This window comes from Topomyia yanbarensis, chromosome 1 (genome assembly GCF_030247195.1).
Source record: "Topomyia yanbarensis strain Yona2022 chromosome 1, ASM3024719v1, whole genome shotgun sequence".
Taxonomy (NCBI): domain Eukaryota; kingdom Metazoa; phylum Arthropoda; class Insecta; order Diptera; family Culicidae; genus Topomyia; species Topomyia yanbarensis.
Window position 1 is genome coordinate 134,323,581 of NC_080670.1, and position 20,501 is coordinate 134,344,081.

The 20,501-nt window shown below is 42.3% G+C and overlaps 2 protein-coding genes and 1 long non-coding RNA gene across 6 annotated transcripts; all 3 read right to left on the reverse strand.

Moving 5' to 3' along the window:
• Positions 1–5,429: 5,429 nt before the first annotated feature.
• On the reverse strand, positions 5,430–7,642 carry LOC131689448 (DEAD-box helicase Dbp80-like). 4 transcript variants are annotated; one of them, XR_009305418.1, is made up of 5 exons: positions 7,526–7,639; positions 7,181–7,466; positions 5,942–6,872; positions 5,775–5,879; positions 5,430–5,708 (listed from the first exon to the last, which is right to left on the reverse strand). XR_009305418.1 is itself a non-coding variant. In XM_058974579.1 (5 exons), the coding sequence occupies exons 3-5, from the start codon at positions 6,023–6,025 to the stop codon at positions 5,589–5,591; spliced, it is 318 nt and encodes a 105-aa protein (XP_058830562.1). In that variant the 5' UTR covers positions 6,026–6,872; positions 7,181–7,466; positions 7,526–7,639; the 3' UTR covers positions 5,430–5,588. The 4 variants fall into 4 exon arrangements, 1 of the variants encoding a protein (XP_058830562.1); XM_058974579.1 differs by having other exon boundaries at positions 5,766–5,879; XR_009305405.1 differs by having other exon boundaries at positions 5,766–6,872; positions 7,181–7,436; positions 7,526–7,642.
• A 78-nt stretch (positions 7,643–7,720) lies between these two features.
• On the reverse strand, positions 7,721–8,434 carry LOC131689636 (uncharacterized). The gene is made up of 3 exons (XR_009305443.1): positions 8,204–8,434; positions 7,925–8,065; positions 7,721–7,852 (listed from the first exon to the last, which is right to left on the reverse strand). It is a non-coding gene; the product is annotated as an uncharacterized LOC131689636 (long non-coding RNA).
• Positions 8,435–11,416: 2,982 nt separating this feature from the next.
• Positions 11,417–16,124, reverse strand: LOC131675938 (uncharacterized). Its single transcript, XM_058955064.1, has 2 exons — positions 15,868–16,124; positions 11,417–15,821 (listed from the first exon to the last, which is right to left on the reverse strand). The coding sequence occupies exons 1-2, from the start codon at positions 16,122–16,124 to the stop codon at positions 11,417–11,419; spliced, it is 4,662 nt and encodes a 1,553-aa protein (XP_058811047.1).
• Between the last annotated feature and the right edge of the window lie 4,377 nt (positions 16,125–20,501).

Consider the following 20,501-nt stretch of genomic DNA (forward strand, 5'->3'; position numbering starts at 1 on the left):
GGCATCCCACAAGGAAGCCATCTCGGTCCAGTAATATTCCTCCTCTACTTTAATGACGTCAATTTCACATTACAAGGACCCCGCCTTTCTTTCGCCGACGATATGAAAATTTTTAACAAATACTGGATAAAACCGATGCCGAGCTTCTTCAGAGGGAACTGAACAGCTTTAGCACATGGTGTGATCTAAACAGAATGGTTTTAAACCCGAGCAAATGCTCAATCGTTACGTTCACGCGGAAACGCCGACCGACTCAGTTTAACTACCATTTCTTCGGCTCGAGCATTCGAAGACACTCTCACATCAAAGATCTCGGAGTCATCATGGATTCGGCATTAACATTCAAACCACATACGTCATACATCGTGGATAAGGCATCACGACAGCTTGGGTTCATCTTCCGAATAGCGAAAAACTTCAGGGACGTATATTGTCTTAAATCGCTTTACTGCGCGTTGGTCCGCTCAACGTTAGAATATTGTTCAGCTGTTTGGAATCCGTACTACCAGAACGGGATTGACAGAATCGAGGCTGTCCAACGCAGGTTCATACGCATCGCCCTTCGTTATCTCCCATGGCGAAACAGATTTCAGCTGCCGAGCTATGAAAACCGTTGCCAGCTAATACACCTCGATACACTCAGCATCCGGAGGGACTGCTCTCGAGCCCTGTTCGTCTCGGACTTACTCTCTGCCAGAGTGGATTGCCCTACAATCCTCGGACGTCTGGATCTTCAAGCCCGCGTTCGAGCTCTACGCAATAACTCCCTTCTGCGAGTTCCGTTCAGGAGAACCAACTATGGTTGCCAGAGCGCTGTTACCGGACTCCAACGAATTTTTAACAGTGTGGCGACGGCCTTTGACTTCAACAGGACGCGGAATGCGATAAAAGTGAAAATGTTGTCAATTTTAAAATGTAATTAGTTTAAGCGACCACCATTGGGGCCAAGGGACCTGTTGGTGAAGGTAATAAACATAAACTGGTTAAACTGGTTATACAAATTTATTGAAAAGACATTCAGCACGAACCTTTGATATAATTGAATCTCCTTTTTCTGGCGTATTCATACATACCGCCAACTTACCCCGGGGCCGGGGTAAATTGGCGGGTTTTCCGCGTTACACATTTTTGTTTATAAAAACAAAGACAATGCAACAAACACTTTTGTAAAACTCAGGGATATTCGCAACAGCCACATGTTCTATTTTGCAAGATCTATCTACATCAAAGCGGTAAAAAATGTAAACTGAAAACACCGCAAACTAGCCCCGGTCTACTCTATACTTTTTGGTTTAAAGTGAGTCTGCGTCTACTTTCGTGATAGTCATGGGATACGTGCTAAGTGAAATAAGAATGTAATAGACATTTCTACAATTCTATTGAACAAAACCAGCTAATGAATCATAGTTTGGATAAATGAGAAAGGCGCAATTGCACCACTAGGTGGATTAAAACAGGTTTTTTTTATTTTGTATTTCTTTTCCATGGTGTTCTTTTGTTAATATTAGGCGTTCTTTTCAATTGTACAAATATTTTTATGGCCCATTTTTTTGTTTTGTGATGAATTATTTTGCTGTATGGCTCAATCTACAATTTTATTTTTATTTTATGCCTCGTTTTAGGATTTCTAGTACTAAGCCAGAGTTCCATCTACACGGGCTAGATTAAATTTATAGGGCTCTTGTTTTGTCAATTTATATATCGATTCAATTTCTATATATTTTATTAATTTCTAATAGATCAATACGTACTATTGTTACTATCTTTTAGTTTATATTATTATATTATATGTTTGGATTTTAACTTCGTTTGTATTATTTATCGTTTGTTTGAGTTTTTTATATTAATATTATTATTATTGTTATTATCATTCGTGATTTTTTTGTGATAAATCATTATATTTTTCTTCTTCGTATTGTCGTTAAATAAATTACTAAATAAATGTGCAATAAACATACACTTGGAATGCAATTTTTGATTCACTCTGAGACTGTGGTCGAATTTCGAATACTTTGTGTCCAAAGAGCATGTTAATTTTAACGTGTGTAGAGAAAATGATTCTCGGATATGGTATTTACCAGTATTGCAAGTCCGAAGCTCATTGCAAATTTTGAGTTCAAAGCCAGTTACCATTCGATTATTTTAATCGTGCTCAATCAATTTGTCGCTTGACAAACTGTGTGAACCAACTTCTGCTACATACTTCCTACAAATTTCGAGAAATACTTAATAGCATTTAAAGTCAATGTTTCATGATTTTCACTGTTATAATCATTTAATAAAAACAACGTTTATCGGAAACTTTGTGCGCAATATTTTTTTTTGGATTCATAATACACGAGGATATTCTGTTTCCGTAAAATGCAAAGTATCAAGAGAAAAAAACAGACCACCAATCTTACTACCATGCGCTTGCTCATTAGAGTATCGATCTACAATCGAAATATTTTCAGTTCAGGGTATCGATATTCATGGTATGGATGTAGTATTGAATAAGACCACGCTTGTCTTATCATAAATGGAAATCTACGCACAAAGATAAACCAAGTTATAACAGCTTATAAACCAAGTCACTTCCATGGTTATAAAATCAAATCCAATATTACTTATAATCATGCATTATTAACAAACCTACCCTCACATGTCTTTTGGAAAAGGCTGCGTTTACAATCTACCTCAAACAGCACAGGAACTAATTTCAGCGTTGATGAAATTAACTTATCATTTTAAACCAATTTTTTTTTTCACAACGCGTAACTCTGACCCAATAAATTTTATGACACATTCTTTCGTGACGTTACAACGATTTGACGAAACTATGTTGTAACTTTATCAATTGAACACAAATATGTTGTAACTTTATCAATTGAACGCCTACATAAAAACTTATTACAAATTCAGAAAGTAGACAAAATTTCACAAAAGATTCAATCAACATTAACTGAACATACCGGAAGAGGATTGTTTTATGACCGATAATGTAACGTGACGTTACAACGCGTCACACATTAAAACCTTCAACGTATTTCAATAAAAGTCAAATCATCAAATTCTAGTATATTCAGTTTATGTTGAATGAATCTTTCGTGAAATTTTGTATACTTTCCGAATCTGTAATAAATTTTGATATAGGCCTTCATTTGATAAAGTTATAACATATTTGTCGAATGAAGATTCGTCAAATCGTTGTAAACGTCACGAAAGAATGTGTCTTATATAGAACCCTGACGGATTTCAATTTAAACCATTCTTGGATTTTGGAATACACCCAGGTTTTTTTACGCGGTTTTTTTTGTGCGGTTTTTTACGAGGTTTTTTTACGCGGATTTTCCAATTAACGCGGTTTTTTTACGCGGATTTTCCAGTTAACGCGGTTTTTGCAAAAATATTCTAAGTCCTTTTGAATGCAAAAGACTTAGACTTTGTTCTGAAAAAAAATTCTAAGTCCTTTTAAATGCAAAGAACTTGGAAGAATTTTGGCAGTTTTATTTTTGCGCGGATTTCGCCATTAACACGGTTTTTGCAAAAAATATTCTAAGTCCTTTTGAATGCAAAGATTTTTGTAAAGATGGAAGAGATGGGTCTGGAAGATTCCTTATGGCCCGCGCCCCAACAATATGGGTATTTTCGGAATGATCTGGAAGAGTAGGTGCCAGAAATTGATTTTTGACGTCATTTTGAAATCATAGATGGCGACTTCCGGTTTAGCGAAATTCGCTATAACCCATTTAAAGCTTAGTATGCACCTCTTGCGAAATGAGGTCGCGAAATATTTTTCCTTCTTCCGTGCGGAATTTTGACATTTGCTCGCGAAAACTAGTCTGTGTTGTCATTTAAATGTTTTAAATGATGTATTGTATTAATTCATCACGGATGTGTATGAAATCGGTAACAATTGTAAACCTTTTTGCCATTCATGAAGCTCTCAGGGAAGTGACGTACTCATCGTGAATCATATTTCGAGCATGATTAATCATAATGCTTATTTGTGACGGTTCCGGATGTCTCGGGGAAGTTCAGTCTGACCAATTTAGACTGCACAATTCCTGCAATCGGAAATTTAAATCATTGGCTGGCCATTTTCTATCTAAATTGGCTGCTTCTACCGGCTCTAGAAGACCCAGGGAAATGATCGAAATTCGCTCAAACCAAATCTATTGTAATTGTCCGAATCGTAGCTCTAAATCGGCGTTTGACCATTAAGAAGCAAGCATTAATGCCTTGGCCGCCTTTACCGCTTTCACAAGTCTCGGGGAAACTACCTTTCGAAACACGTTTCGGAATCCGGAAATATAACGCAAATATAACAACCGACTCCGACTCAATCGGTTTCAGGTCGAACCAAACCCTAGGCTTTAAACTCTGGCTGACGTTAAAAATCGATTATGATAACAATGGCTACTACCACAGATAACAGACGTTTAGGCTAGAACAAAATTTCTTCAAAAACCTGTGTAAACTTTCAAATTGATATACGTTGAAAATCCGTGTTTCACTATTGCCATCTGCGCAACTGTTTGCTACACGTGTTCGACAGCTGCACTCTAACTGCATTGTAGTGATCACTGCGCCATCTGCAAACGTTTGCCAAACATGTTTCAGATGTCTGATTTATTCGGAATTTCAGCAGCGGGTAATTACACACGATTCAAATCGAGCCTAAACGTCTGTTATCTGTGCTACTACTAAAGGTTCTGGAAGTCTCAGGGAATGCTACCAAAAATCAGTACGGATACAAACCTATTTTTGGTATAACAATTGTGAGAATCCTAATTCAAATTTATTGCCATAAGTAATTCGTGGTAATTCTTATTGCATGAAACACTAGAGAGGTTTAAGGAATTGCGCATATTGCTACTACTTGTATTACTGCCGCAAGAAGTATAATTGTCCCATGTGTATAGGGATTCCCATAGCACATGGGACAGTTTTGCTTCTAGCGGCAGAATACCTCACACAAAAAATGCTGTTCAAGTCTGATATTACACCGAAAGTTAGACGAATTAACTGAATTCTAAATTGATGGTCAGATTGACCCCACTGAACATCATAAAATCAGATTGGCCCTGTATGTAAATTATGGAAAAGATGTTATAAGCCTTTTACAATCAGTCATAATACAATAATACGTTATAATCCATTTAAAACGAGTGTATTGCTAGTTAGGCACTTTTCAATCAGCTAGGTCCTTTCATAATCAGTTCGGTCATAAAAATCAATTAGGCCCTTTTATAAATTGTTGTAAAATCGCTATCAAAATTCTTCATAATCAAATGTTGCGTTATGTACGTGCTCGGGTAGATATTCGTTAATGGAAAACATGAAATTTCAATTTGTTACATTTTGCAGTTAGGCCCTTTTCAAATGTTTGGATAGAACTGGGTAGAGATAAATTGTAATTGTAATTGTAAATTTATTAGCGCACGATACCCTGTTGGTTACATTTGTATACCTTATGTCAGGTCAAGGAAGAAAAAAAAATTAAAATATAATAAAATTATAAATTCAGAATCAAAACAAGTATGACCCAAAAAAGCTCCTACGCCTTTCACCAGTAGCTGGTCGAAAACATTTTACGGTGCGATCTTTTAAATTTCGTCCGAGTTCTCCGCGTCTAGCAACTGAATCTTTTTCCGGAAGTGTTTTTCCATTGATCTGCAAATCATCATGCTTCGATCACTACCCACTAGGTTGATGGTGATTCCGTTCTGTTAAAGAAGTGGGAAGAAATACAATCTATAGGATCACAAGAATGACACACTTACTGAATCTACCGGTGCGTCTAATTCGATGTAGATACGTTTCGCAATCGGCTCGTCCCTGCTAATCCATCGGCAGGTCGAAGTTGACGACAATGGTAACCTGTTCGACGTCGATACCTAAGACGAAAGAATCTCTCCGTAACCTGGTGCTGTAGCCAGAATCAAGTGGTGGAACTTACCCCTGGACAAAACGTTCGTTCCAACCGTTGCTCCACCGTTAGATCACCGGACAGTACCGCTACCGAATGACCATCCTGGGACATCCTGCCGGTCAACCAACCGGCCGTTTTGCGTGCCTGTTTCGATCGATTAACAATGCCGAAAATAAGTTTACTTGGAGTTTACAACTGTCCTATACATCATATGACAGAAAATGATCGCTTGTCCGACGGTAATCACACCGTACATGTTTGAAATTGCTTGATATTTCTCGTCCTGGTTGCGGCATTTGACGTAGTAGTGGTTGGTGTTATCGAGTGATTCTTGCTCCCGCACCAGAAGAATCATGATCGGATTGGTTTCGATGTACTGGACGAATCCCATCACCTCCCGCTCGTACGTTGCTAAAAAGAACAGCGATCATAACGCCCGCCTCGTCCATTACAAAAATGGCAATCTTCTTAAGGTCGAACGCCCGGCTGTTCCGATGATGATATGATTAGTCAGCTTCGCCCCTTTGACGATCTTCTCACCGCGAACGGTTTAACCAAGTTCGATTTCCGCACAAAACTTTGCCGTTTTGCAGCTACTTTCCCCTTCTGAATTGCCAGTTCATACGTGGGGAAAGGCAAATCACCTGCGGATAGTTTTTCAACGGATTGACTCGATTGAGCATTGCCAGCACGAAGGCAGTGGTTTTTCTTGTTCCCGACCAACTCTGGGCGATTATGTTCTGTGGTGGATCGGCCAACAGAGTAGGTTGAGCCGTCTTCTGAATCTTGGAAGGAGCGTTGAAACCCATAGCATAGAAGCAGTTCCGAATTCATGTGCAAAGCTTCGAAAGTTTTAACCAAGTATAGCGGCGAAGAAGGATCCTTCACCCCCAGATCCAGCTTTGATTCTACTAGACCTTTGCGAATAAGTTTAATTAGCAAACTTGCATCCGCCGGGCTAAAAGATGAATCATGGATAATTTCAAAGCTGATATTAAATATTTCTGGAGAAAAATTTGAATAGGACGTAAGTAACAATGAGATTCTTTTTGGGGTGTTTCTCTTCTGTTAATTACTCGGTCGTTTCAATATTTAGTACTCAACTCTTTGCCTAATATTCTAGTAAAAACTATCGGCTTTCGATATGTACTGGAAAATTAGTGTAAAGTGTTATAAAGACGTAATAATCAAAACAGAAAGTAAACAGAGAGAGGCTCTCAATGTTACTTATGTCCTAATCAAAATTTTCTCCAGATTGCGACTTACTTGAATGCCTCTGCATCTTCCGTGGAGGAAGCTGTTTCTCCATTTTCGCTAGCAGCTTTTTTTTCTTCAGGAGCTGCTAAAGTCTTAATTTCTGTAGCTACCGAAAACAAAACTGCAAGTGCAGCCGTTTCTACCGGAGTAATTTGATCGCTGGTTCTACTGGCGGTGAACTAGAAGGTTTTTCCGCATTCTCTTTCTTTGGGCTGTCAGCCGTCGGCTCTGGTTCCTTATCCTTAGGGATACTCAGATCGATAACCTATTTGTATTGAAAAGAAAAATTCAAAACCTATGGAAAAATTATCGCTCCAAAAATAGGTTAGTTGGTTATGACAAAAAAACACTTACCGAGTGCAGAAATTTCCTGATCCTCCTTCCGCCTTTTTGACCCAGTTATCGGCAGCACTTGCCATCGTTTCGACCGGGTATTAAAATTCAAAAGCTACAATATATGGAAAAAGGTCCTTAATTCACACGGATACTGTCACTCCGGTGGTTTGTTCCTTGCAATTAGCTGAACTTTTGCCTAGAGCGACCATTCGGAAAAAACGCCTTCTTTTGTCTGCTCACTTCGCTGCCATGAAACCGATGATGAGCCCTTTTTGCCAAACGAGTCACGCGGTTGGCCCGATTGAATATGTCGCGCGTGTAGAGTATGCTTCCATTATGTTTGTTCTGTAAATTGACAAGGACATCTAAATATGCAAAGGAATGCTTGGTGGAGAGAAGCTACTGTTAAACACATACCGAAAGAGAAAGTCCTTTCCGAGGATCTTGATGTTGTATTTACTGTTGGCCCATTATCGCCGTGTTCTGCTGCTGGGTGGTTACCATGGCATTATGTTGCTGGTGTTCGGTGATGTGTATCCGCTATGGTTGCTGTTCGATCTGAAAAAAATTATGATGAAAAATATCCGTGAATGAGTGAACGCGAGCTTTTGAAAGAAGAATAGGGTATTACATTACAATGTACTGAACACGGTACTGATCCTTCCGAAACCAAAAAAGGTAGTAAAAATGACTCACCTTGCTGCACCAACTGAATAAAAAAAAGTCCTGCACGCGGCGTGGTACAGTACAGTATGCTGCTGCTACTGTGTTTGAAGGTGCTGTTGATGTATCTTTTTTTTTGCAGTTGACCAATGGTCTTCTACATTTGGCCCTGATTGGCTTGGATCGATTGCACTACTTGCGGTTGCTGGCCAGGTTGTACCGTCAGTTGAACGTTGCTACCGATCTGTCGGATGATGGTCATGGTCTGGGGGATTAATTTTCTGATGTTGCTGGCGATAAGCACTGGAATTGTGGTTGCTAGCTGCTGCTGGGATGAAATCACGAGCACTGTGGAGGCAGCGATATTTTCATGCAAGCAACTGGTAGAAGCCAAGGCAGTAATATGACGTTTGTGTTTGACTCTGATTTCTCTACATCAGGAAGGTAACCGCTGGTAAGAATAGTGGCAGGCAAGTTTTACGACAGAATGTGCCGATAAAGTGTTTCCGATGGGTCCATTATTCGTAAAAAAGCTCTTGTTGCTTTGTTGGTTCTGAGTTGTAATTGCTGTGGTTCTTTTTTGAGAGATTGTTGGCAGCTGCTGGATTTGGAGTTGTTGGTACTGCTACGGTTGTATCGATTTAATGTTGGTTGGCTGATTGCCAGATCCAGGATGTTGAGTCAAGTTAAGCTGATTTGTAGCACCTGGGTGTTGTTGTTGAAAACTTATCAAGTAGATAGATGGCTGGTGACGAAAAATGCTGCTCTTGTGGCTGCTTTGTTCGGGTGTGCTGTAAATAATAATTACTAGAAACAATCACAATTCCAATAATATTTTAAAACTTACCATTCAAATTCAAAATATTGATTCTCAAAACTACGAAATTTTGACAGGTCGCGATGAAAAAAAAAATACAAAAAATTACTAATCTTTTGTTTTTTTATATTTTTCAATGCAACCTGTCAAAATTTCGCGAGCCTCCGTGCGAAATAATACCATTGACCATTATTTCGCAAGGAAAAAGTTTGCCTTGGTGACAGCGCATAGAAAGCAGCGCTATCTCGCGGAAGTAGTATGAAACTTATCGTTTGTCGAACCGTGTCTCGGCTAACTGCTTTTTTCGTTATCGTTTTCGCGAGAGCTGCGTACCGCTTACGAAATGGAAACGAAAATTTTTTTCGCGAGCATTTCGCGACGTTTTTTATGCATAGGTTTTGTATAGGAAATTTCATTTCGCAAGAGGTGCATACTTAGCTTAATATGGGTGTTTTCGGAATGGACTTGAAGAGTAGGTGCCAGAAATTGATTTTTGACGCCATTTTCAAATCAAAGATGGCGACTTCCGGTTTAGCGAAATTCGCTATAACCCAATCAATATGGGTATTTGCGGAATGGTCTTGACGAGTAGTAGACAAAGATCGATGTTCCTGAGCTTCTGTGGATGGTATAAAGGATGAGTCGTCTTCATCGGATGAATGTTGTGTGGGTGTCAATGAAATGATCTGAATGCGTGAAAGTGCGTCAGCTACAACGTTTGCTTTTCCAGGCTTGTAATGCATTTCAATTGTTCTTCCTTTTAGGCTGTATTCATAACGTCCTGGAGTAAGTAAGCGTCCGAAACTGATTACTTTTCATTTATTAACGTTGACTTCCATTCCGTTAAGCGTACACCATTCTTGAATAGTACTTAGTACTAATGTGGTTGAACGCGTGTTTTTTATACTCACGAATGCCGAGCGATCGGAAAGATACGACTGCAACCAGTTAGTCAGCCAGGTAGGAAATCCCAAACGCTTTAATTTCAGGATTGCGATTTTGTGCGGTAGCTTTTGAGAAATCGATGTAAATTGCGTTCACCTGATGACGCTTCTCGAAAAACAACTTAGAAGTGTAAGCTATCAGGTTAGAAGTTGTTGATCGTTGCGTGACAAACCCGTGTTGATACTCTGTGATAATGTGGGATGCAGATGCATACGTGACGTTGTAGACCAGCTTTTCGAGAACTTTGGAAAGGCAGTTTAATAATGAGATACCTCTGTAATTTTCGACGTTGTGAATATTTCCAGTCTTATGGATGGGAACGATAGCAGCTCCTTTCCAGGCGATAGGAAAAATTCCTTCAGCGAGAGAGCGATTGAAAATGATGCTGTTTAGATGTTGCACTGGTTCTTTAGTCCGAGCGGTAAAACACTGGTCCGGGTAAATGTTCAAACCCCGTTAGAATATTGAACGGACTTTACCAAGTACTTTCACCGTGAAATAGTAACTTGGATGTGACTAGGTGCGAAATAACACAATGCACGTTGTATCCGAAACACCACGTACTAAATATAAATTTATTGCTCGCAATCTTAATAACTAGTCACATGTATAAAATAATATAAAATTTCGCTTTCGTTGCACACACTGTAGGCAAATGTAGCTGACTGGTTCCTGGAGCTTCGACGCTGTCCCTTTTTTAACTGTAGCAATTGAAGACGCTCACCGAGCGCGGGAAAGAAAAAGCTCGCAGCTGTGAATATAGTGTGTTATCAGTTGCCGATAACGAGGGTTATCTCGATGGTGGGTTACACACGAACATCCCGACCCCCGCTGAAATTGCACGATTTCTGACGCACTCACAGTTAAGCCAATGACGATCCATCCTCTGCTCTATTTTCGCTGTCATTAGCAATCGGTAGGAGACAGATCTTCTCAACAGGTCGCTGGATAACACCCTTTGAAGTTTTCAGCGTCACAACTCTGACCACTCCATCTGTGCCTGGGTGAATCTCCTGAATACGCCCCATGCGCCAATGAATAGGTGGCGAATTATCCTCATAAACAACGACGAGTTTACCTGGTTCTATAGCAACTGGTGGCAACCAACGCTTGGATCGTCCTTGAAGCTGTGAGAGATACTCGAGCCGCCAGCGCTTCCAAAAATCCTGCACCTTCCTCTGCACAGCTTGCCAATGGGTTAGCCGGTTAATTGGTGTCTTCCCGAAGTCCGCGTCGGGTAGCGCCTGTAGTGCTCTACCCACCAAAAAATGACCCGGTGTTAAAGGCTCCATATCATTGGGGTCGTCCGTTAGTTGGGTCAAAGGACGAGAATTTAAACAACTTTCCACTTGAGTCAAAACAGTGAGAGTGTCTTCGTACGATGCTGCTGTATCTCCCATAACCCGTAGCAGATGGTATTTTGCTGATCGAACCGCTGCCTCCCACAACCCACCAAAATGGGGTGCTCCCGGTGGGTTGAAGTGCTAGTTGATGTTGTCCTTTGCACATTCTTTCGTGATCTCCTCGTGGTGCTGCTTGTTCTTCAGTTTACTGATGAGCTCCGCTAGTTGGTTCCTGGCTCCAACAAAATTGGTGCCATTGTCCGAAAAAATGGTTGCACACCTACCTCGCCGTGACACAAACCTTCGCAGTGCTTGAATGAAACAAGAAGTAGTTAAGTCGCCCGCCAACTCCAGGTGTACCGCCTTCGTTGCGAAACACACGAACACGGACACGTATGCTTTCACCGCTGCTCGACGATAGCCTGGACGAATGTAGATCGGACCAAAATAATCTACCCCTGTTGTCGTGAAAGGTCGACCCGCTGTGACACGTGGAGTGGGTAACTCTGCTATAAATTGTCGGATGGTAGTTGGTTTGGTTCGATAGCACCGCATACACTTGTGGACGATCTGTTTAGCGACACTGCGACCACCTAAAGGCCAAAACCGTTGCCTAATAGCACTTAGCAATAGTTGTACTCCTGCATGCAGCATCTTTTCATGGTAGTGCCTCAGCAAAAGCCTGGTGATGTGGTGTCGTGCTGGGAGCACCATTGGATGCTTAGCTTCCTCGGTTTCGTAAGATTTTCCAAGTCTCCCACCAATACGGATAACTTCATTGGAAGACAAGCGAGGATGGAACCAACGTAGTGGTGATAGCCTCGATACTGGTTTTCCCTTAAGCAGTGCCTCATACTCCTTTGCGAACGCTTCCTTTTGAACCCGATGGACAATTGTCTGCTCTGCTTTCCGTAGTTCTTCAGTTGTTAACGCTCCTATGGTTGGCCTCAGGGACAAGCCTATCTGATACTTTTTGCGAAAATTTCTGATGAAACGTTGACAATATGCCGTTGTTCTAATCAAAACCGTGTAGTTGGAATATCGCGCAAAATACCAATTGTTGAACTCCGTAGAACATGATACTACCGCTCCAATAACTGCTCGCTTACGTTCCTCTTCAGCTTCCGCGGCCTCTGGGTCAGCAACTTGAGAAGGCCAACTCATAGATCCGATAGAAAGCCACGCCGGGCCTTCCCACCAAAATGTATTCAGGATTATTTCCTCCGGCAAGATACCGCGCGATATTAGGTCTGCCGGATTTTGACTACCTGTTACATGCCTCCAGGTACAGTTTTCTGTGATGCTTTGAATCTTCGCCACCCTGTTGGCGACATAAGTTGTCCAAACTGTGGGTACAGCACGCAACCATTGCAGGACTGTCGTCGAGTCTGTCCAAAAATAGGCATCACCCGTGAACCTGACTGCTTCCTTTACTTTCGCGTATAATTCCGCTGCCATCAAAGCACCACAGAGCTCGAGGCGCGGAATAGATTGACTTTTCAACGGAGCCACTCTGGACTTAAAAGCAAACAACGCTGTTTTAACTCGTCCTTCTGAGTCCCAAGACCGAATGTATAGATTGACCCCATATGCCTTCTGAGAGGCGTCGGAAAAACAATGAATTTCCATTCCTGCCATTTCTGAAATCGTCACCCTTCGATCGACTCGAATCTGCTTCAAAAGTGGAATTTGTTCATGAAATGCGCGCCAATTTATTTCCACCCTTGCAGGTAAACTGGAATCCCAATCAAGCCTTTCCTGCTTTTCATTTTCAAGCATCCACAACATCTGCATGAACACCTTCGCTGTGGTTATTACTGCGCCTATGAGACCCAGAGGATCGAACAACATGGCTATGAAAGACAGCACCATTCGTTTGGTGAGCTTTAGGTCGATTGTAATTTGTGGAACCTGAATCTGAAGAGCAAAGACATCGGTGGTGGGATACCAAACTAAACCAAGTGTTTTGACTGATGGATCTGGTTCCAGCTCTATCCCGTCTGCTATCGATATCGCTAAGTCATCTGCGTTGACTCCTTCTAGCACCTCAGGGTAATTCGATGCCCATTTCCGAAGTCGAAGACCGCCACTTCTCAGCAGCCCGTCCAACTGAATCCTTAATGCGGTTGCCTGTGCTGGATCGTTGGTACCTGTGATGGCATCATCGATGTAAAAATCTTCTATTACTGCCCTTGCAGCCAATGGGAACCTATTCGCCTCGTCCAAAGCAAGCTGCTTCAATGTCCGAGTCGCCAAAAACGGCGCTGGTTTTGTACCGTATGTAATGGTGGTCAACTCATATGTTGAAGGTGGCACTTCTGGTTTCGAGCGCCATAGTATACACTGAAGCGGGGCATCACTACCATTGATGTTTATCTGGCGGAACATCTTTTCCACGTCCGCGACAAGCATCACCAACCGTGTTCGACATCGCAGGATTATGCTTCGCAGGTCGTCTTGTATGACCGGTCCCGCGAGCAGTGCATCATTTAAGGACACGCCGGATGCTGTTTTGCATGAAGCATCAAATACTACCCTCACACGAGTTGTCGCACTGGACTCCTTCACAACTGGATGATGAGGCAGGTAGTAACGTTGCACTTTATTTACATCAGCTTCCGGAACCAGCCGCATGTGTCCAAGTTGCTCGTACTCATTCGTAAATTCGTGGTACTGACGTTTTAAATCCGGATTTCTCTGGAGTCGTGTTTCCATCTGTATAAATCTACGCTGTGCAATGGTCCTGGAATCGCCGAGCCTCAGAATCGTGTCCTTGTGCTTCGGGAGTGATACAACATATCGGCCGTCACGTTTTCGTTGAAATGTTTGCTTGAAATGTTCCTCACATTGTATCTCCTCCGGCGAGTAAGTGTAATCTTGACTAATCTCCTCACATCGCCAGAAACGGGTCAAAAACTCCTCCAAACTATCCGAAATTACAACATTACAGGCCGCCGTACGATTATTGTGCATAACCGGATACCTTCCACTGACTACCCATCCGAAAACAGACTCTACCAAGAGTGGCAGTGTATCCCCAAGAGATATGCGTTGTCCAGTACGAAAGAAGTCGAAAAATGATCCCCTTCCGAGTATTAAATCCACCTGATGCGACTCGAACAATGAAGGATCCGCAAGCTTAAGTCCTTGTGGTATTTTCCATCCACTCGTGCTCGTTGGGATACCCGGTATAATCGTGGACAAACGAGGGTGTATGTTGAGCTCCACTGGTATTTGGAAATCAGAAACTCGAGACTTGATGACAACTCTGACGTAGTTGGTAACCTTTTCTACCTTCCCATTGACTCCGATAACGTCCAAATCCGTTGTTCGCCTTTTTGATTTGAGGATTGTACTGAACCTTTTAGAGACCAGATCGCATTGACACGCACAATCCAACAATCCCCTTGCCGGGTACTCACATCCGGACTCGTCCTGAACCATCACCATAGCCGTAAGAAGCATTACACCCGTCATAGAAACATGAACAGAGTTACAGCTTACTACCTGGACAGCTGCTACATTTACGTTGCTACTACTGCTACAAGATCCCTCCTCTGTCGCCTTATCAGTAGAATCCTTGGAACTTGTATTGGAATTGTTCGGTTTACCGTCATCCTTGAAACAAACTAACGTGTGGTGCCTGCCCTTGCACCTTCGGCACGTGTATTTGGAGGAACATTCCTTTGCCTGGTGTCCACGTCTAAAACAGTTGCGACATAGAGAATTTGTTCGCAAAAGATTCTCCTTGTCGTGTACAGGCATACCCTTGAAAACCGAACACTGATACAACGGATGGGTTTCTGGACAGGCCGGACAACCTTTGGACGAAGATGCTTGAAATGCAGCGTTGCATATTTTAGTCGACAATGGGAATTTCCTTTTGCTGAGTTGAGCTGAATCATTCTTGATTGTTTCCTGCTTAGTCGATATAGCTTCTAACATTTGAATTCTCCTGCGCATGAAATCTGTCAAATCCTTAAGTGTCTCATCTTCCCTTGATGAAGACAGATCTTCCCAACTCCTTCTTGAGGAACTGTCAAGCCGCGAGCTTAACATGTGGAGCAACAGTAAGTCCTTATAATCTGCTGGCTGGGAGACGATGTGATCAAGAGACTTCACAATTGCTTCAAACGACTCAAGCAGCGAATGCATTTCTTCGGCGGATTCCCTTTTTATAGAAGATAGCTCGAACAGGGCCTGAATTTTCCTCTTCTTTAATAACTTCGTGTTTGAGTACCGCTGAACTAGCATATCCCAAGCCACCATATAGTTTGCCTTGGTGAGTGGTAGAGTGTTTACGAGATTTAACGCTTCTCCTTCCAGTTGGCTTCTCAAATAATGAAATTTTTCCACCTCTGGAAGATCCGTTTGCCAGTGAATAAGCGACATATAGAGGTCGCGGAAATTGAGCCAATCGTCGATTTTTCCCCCAAATTTTGGCAAACTTATCTGCGGCAACTTTGCATGTGGCGCGCGTATCTGAGCTGTGTCGTTCATTCTGGTCGACTGATTTAGAGCCGAGGCCTCCGGGTCATCTTTCAGTCTATCGAGCAAAAAACGACTTCAATTCAAAAAATCGGTTTTCGAACTCCAATCTATCCTTAACGGTCGATTCCGTATCCACATTATCCTCATGTGCCGCTACGTCATCGACGGCGTCATTCATTTTATCCCACAGCGGTTCTAGACGTTCCAGCCGTACCGAAAACTCACTGGCCTTGGAGTTTACCGTACACTGCTCGATGAATTGGTACATATTATTGAATGAGGTCTGCAATCCTTTCAGCTTCGTTTGTAGAGCCTTCAGTGTGAGAGATTTCCCTTTCGATGATGTTGATGGCGCCATAGTTGTAGACAATGAACCGAAAAAATAAGACCACAGTAGCACAACCTCAACGGATTAGAGATATTGGAGAGCCAATTACCTGATGGCTCTTTGAATAGAGCCTTGTATGTTTATTTAGCAGCTTCAACGGCAACAGATCCGTCCAGTACCGCCGAAGTTTCGTGCCGTTAAGTCGATGAAGAAACAGTGCCGAATCCAATATTTGATGACAATCATGCAGTCCGTATGTAAAGTATATGAAAGCGAAAGCCGAGAATAGCACAAACCGATTTGCTAGGTATGATTGGACAGCCACTAACCTGCTTTATAATATAATAATGCCTTGTATTCAATTCGGTGCCAAGCCAAGCCACATTAATGACGCTGATTAGAATGGCGGACAAAGCTCCTTTGCTTTGTCGAGACCAAGAGCAATGGCGATCAAACCCCAACAGCCAAAGGTGGGCAGCAGCCACTGATACCGTGAAAACTCGTTTAGTCTACAGGTCGAATCCTTCCAGGATCCGGTTCGAAGGACCAGCTGTTTAGATGTTGCACTGGTTCTTTAGTCCGAGCGGTAAAACACTGGTCCGGGTAAATGTTCAAACCCCGTTAGAATATTGAACGGACTTTACCAAGTACTTTCACCGTGAAATAGTAACTTGGATGTGACTAGGTGCGAAATAACACAATGCACGTTGTATCCGAAACACCACGTACTAAATATAAATTTATTGCTCGCAATCTTAATAACTAGTCACATGTATAAAATAATATAAAATTTCGCTTTCGTTGCACACACTGTAGGCAAATGTAGCTGACTGGTGCCTGTAGCTTCGACGCTGTCCCTTTTTTAACTGTAGCAATTGAAGACGCTCACCGAGCGCGGGAAAGAAAAAGCTCGCAGCTGTGAATATAGTGTGTGTTATCAGTTGCCGATAACGAGGGTTATCTCGATGGTGGGTTACACACGAACAGATGCTTTTTATAAATTGGGGTGAGAGATGATCGGGGCCAGGCCCTTTCGACGAATCAACAGCAGTCAGAGCCTTCAAGACGTCAGCTCGACTTACAGTGGGACGGGAGAGATTTATGTTGTACGAAGGTAATGTTTCCAAATACTCTTCCGAAGGAACGGTATAGTCGCTTCTAAACACTCCGCGAAAGAAATCAACAAACAAATTTACGGTATCAGTTGGAGATTGTGCGCTTGCTTTTCCAAGGAAAACGTCAGTGGGAGTATTAGCAGATCGTTTTCTACTGCTAACGAATTTCCAAAATGTTGCAAGGTGATCGCGAAGGCCAGTGGCGTAGTAGCGGGGGGGGGTTTTGGGGACGAAACCCCCCCCGAAATATTTTGGAGAAATTTGAAAAAAATGAATATGTTGAACAAAAAAATGCCTAATATTTTAAATGAAATTCTCAAAGTTTCATTTGCAAAAGTTATCTTGTGAAAATATTTCCTTGTAGTGAAAATTGGCTGCAGACTCGACACCTTCCTTTCGGCACGTTGTGGAGGCTAGCTCAACCGCCGAGGACTATAACGAGTAGATCGCGGCGAAGCGAGGAGCTAGGAGCTTAATGGTTCACGAAACGGATATCGGTATCGAGAGAAATTTCGCCACATTCTGTAGTCCTTGACTGACGGCGAACATGGACTGGAGAGTGTGAGAGAAGTATCCCCATAGAGACCACCAGGCGATTCGCTACCGCATTGGCCAATGGAACCCTGCTGCAGCACGAAGAAAGACGGGCGGCAAGCTAAAGTGGAAGACGAACGCCTTTAACGAAAACCTCTTTGTTGAGTTACTTCGGCGAACAACGGAATCAAGTACGTTGATACGGCTGATCTAACAAGAAGGATTGTGACGGCTTGTGACGTTACAATGTCACGAAAACTAGGGCCATGTAGTAGACGGCGTGCAGCTTACTGGTTAAATGAGTGACTCAGTACGCTAAACGCTGCTTGTCTTAGAGCCAGAAGGCGGGCTCAGAGCGCAAGATCGGAGAATGAGAGAGGAGCGCATCTAGAAGGTAGGGACTCTTTAAAACGGGAGATCAAGCTTAGCAAGCCAATTGCCATAAGTATCTGTGCTGAGAAATAAACGTCAATCCCTGGGGGACGCGTACTGAGTCGTCATGACGAAGACGAGGGTTCGTCGACACCAGTTAAAACATGCCCGGGTAAGCTAAAGATAATCGTTGAGGGTCTCTTCCCGAATCACGATACAAATACCTGGTCACCAACACCGTACGGCGAAGAAGAAGGAGGTAACACAGTCGAGTGGCAAGTGACTAACGACGAGCTCAAAGACACGTCGATGTGACTAAAATCAAAGAAAACCCCCGGTCCGGATGGAATGCCAACCGTGGCGGAAGACACCGGGCCATTCAGCCTCGAATAGACCAATGCGCAGCGTGGCATAAAAGAATGTGGCATCCTGAAGAGCTACTTCCAGAGTAGAGCACTGCTATACCAGACGAACAAAAGGGCAGAAGGCGATGCGAGTCGCAGCGGGCGTTACTCAGGGCTCCATTCTCTGTCCAACACTTTGTAATGGGATGCACTGATAATATAAATTCGTGAATATAATGAATCATGTAATGCACGAATTCATGCGTCGTTTTCTGCAACGAAGTATTTTCGTGCCCTGTAAATAGTAAGTTTCGTTCAATTTATGAATAAGCTTGGCCGTATGGTGAACGAAAGCTTTCGTTAATTTTACACATTTAATGTATGTACACTGCACGAATGTTATCGTTGATAACGACATTATTTTTCGTGAATGAAATGAAATGTTTTTTTTTATTTTAATGAACGTTTGTGTATATTACGAACGATTTCGTTGGTCGCACGAAATTTTTTCGTTTATCTTAGAAAAGTTTTCGTATTTATTAGCCTCTTATTGTTCTTTTGGGATCGATGTTTGACAAAATCGTTTTTTTTATTTAAAAAAATCGATGCGGCCAAATCAATTTTATTGTGGCAAGAAGAAATGGCCGCTTGATGAACGAAAGTTTTCGTAAATTTTACTTATTTAGTTTACATTGCACGAAAGTTATCGACATTATTTTTCGTGAAAGAAACGAAATGTTTCGTTTATTTTAATAAACGTTTATGTATATTACAAACGATTTCGTTGGTCGCATTCGATCTTTTAGGATCGATGTTTGACAGCACCGATATTGCTCCGGCAGAGAAAAACTCAAAATTGTTCATACAAAATCAACGAGCAGTTCGCGACGGCTCAATCGATTCTGTACTGCTCCAGATTCCGAATCAACTGGAAGCGAAAGAGGTTCAAGAAATCTTCCTGCAACTGGCGGACACGGATACGACTACTAAATAGTCAGACAACAACAATTATCTGACGAATAGCAACAATGGCTCCATATTGCTCTTTTGACGTGGACGGTTTGATGAATGGTGCTCGTAAATATTATAAAGATATTCGTATATAACAGTGAACGACTCGTTTGCTGAATGAAGCTGTTTCATAATAAGCCAACGAAAGTCATTTCGTAGTTTTCACGAAAAACTCGTAATACAAAATAAAAGAGTTTCGATGGAACTACGAACGGTTCATCATATGTACGAAAAATTCGTATATTTTATGAAAGTTGTTTGTACGAAATTAATTCCTAGCGATTTACGAATATATTCTATTAGTGTGGGGTCTTAACACTGCGGCTGCCCAGGAAAGTGAAAATCGTTGGTTTCGTGGACGATGTGTCAATAACGGTGAGACACTTGAAGAAATGGAGGTGTCGGTGACGGAGACAATAGATGCGATCGAGAGCTGGATGAACGGGTCAGGCTGCAAATAGCTCACTACAAGACGGATTTGTTGTAGGACAGCTACTGCAAAGCGGTTCAGCGGATACAGATCACCATCGAAGGGCATGTGAATGCATCGAAGCGTGCACTGAAGCAAATGGGAGTGATAATCGACGACTGATTGAGCTTAAACAACCACGTTGATTACACATGCGAAATGTCGGGTCTTTATCTAGTGTTTCGTCATCGATACTGCGATATGGGGCTCCTGCTTGGGGTGCGGCGTTGAAAACCAAGTGAAACCGCGAAAAGCTGAACAGGACTCTTCGACTGCTGGTCGTACGAGTTGCGATTGCGTACCGGAGGCAGTATGCCTTGACGCCGAGATGATTCCCATCTGCATTCCCTGACGGAGGATATCAAGTGCTACAATCAATGAAACGTCAGAAACGTGAGGAAGATGATGAGAATCGATTCGATGGTGACGTAGCAGCAGGAATGGGATAATACGGAGAAAGGAAAGTGGACCAACCGGCTCATCCAATCCTGTCGACGTGGGTCAATAGAAAGCACGGAGAGATAACCTTCCACCTGAAACAGCTCCTACCGAGCCACAGATG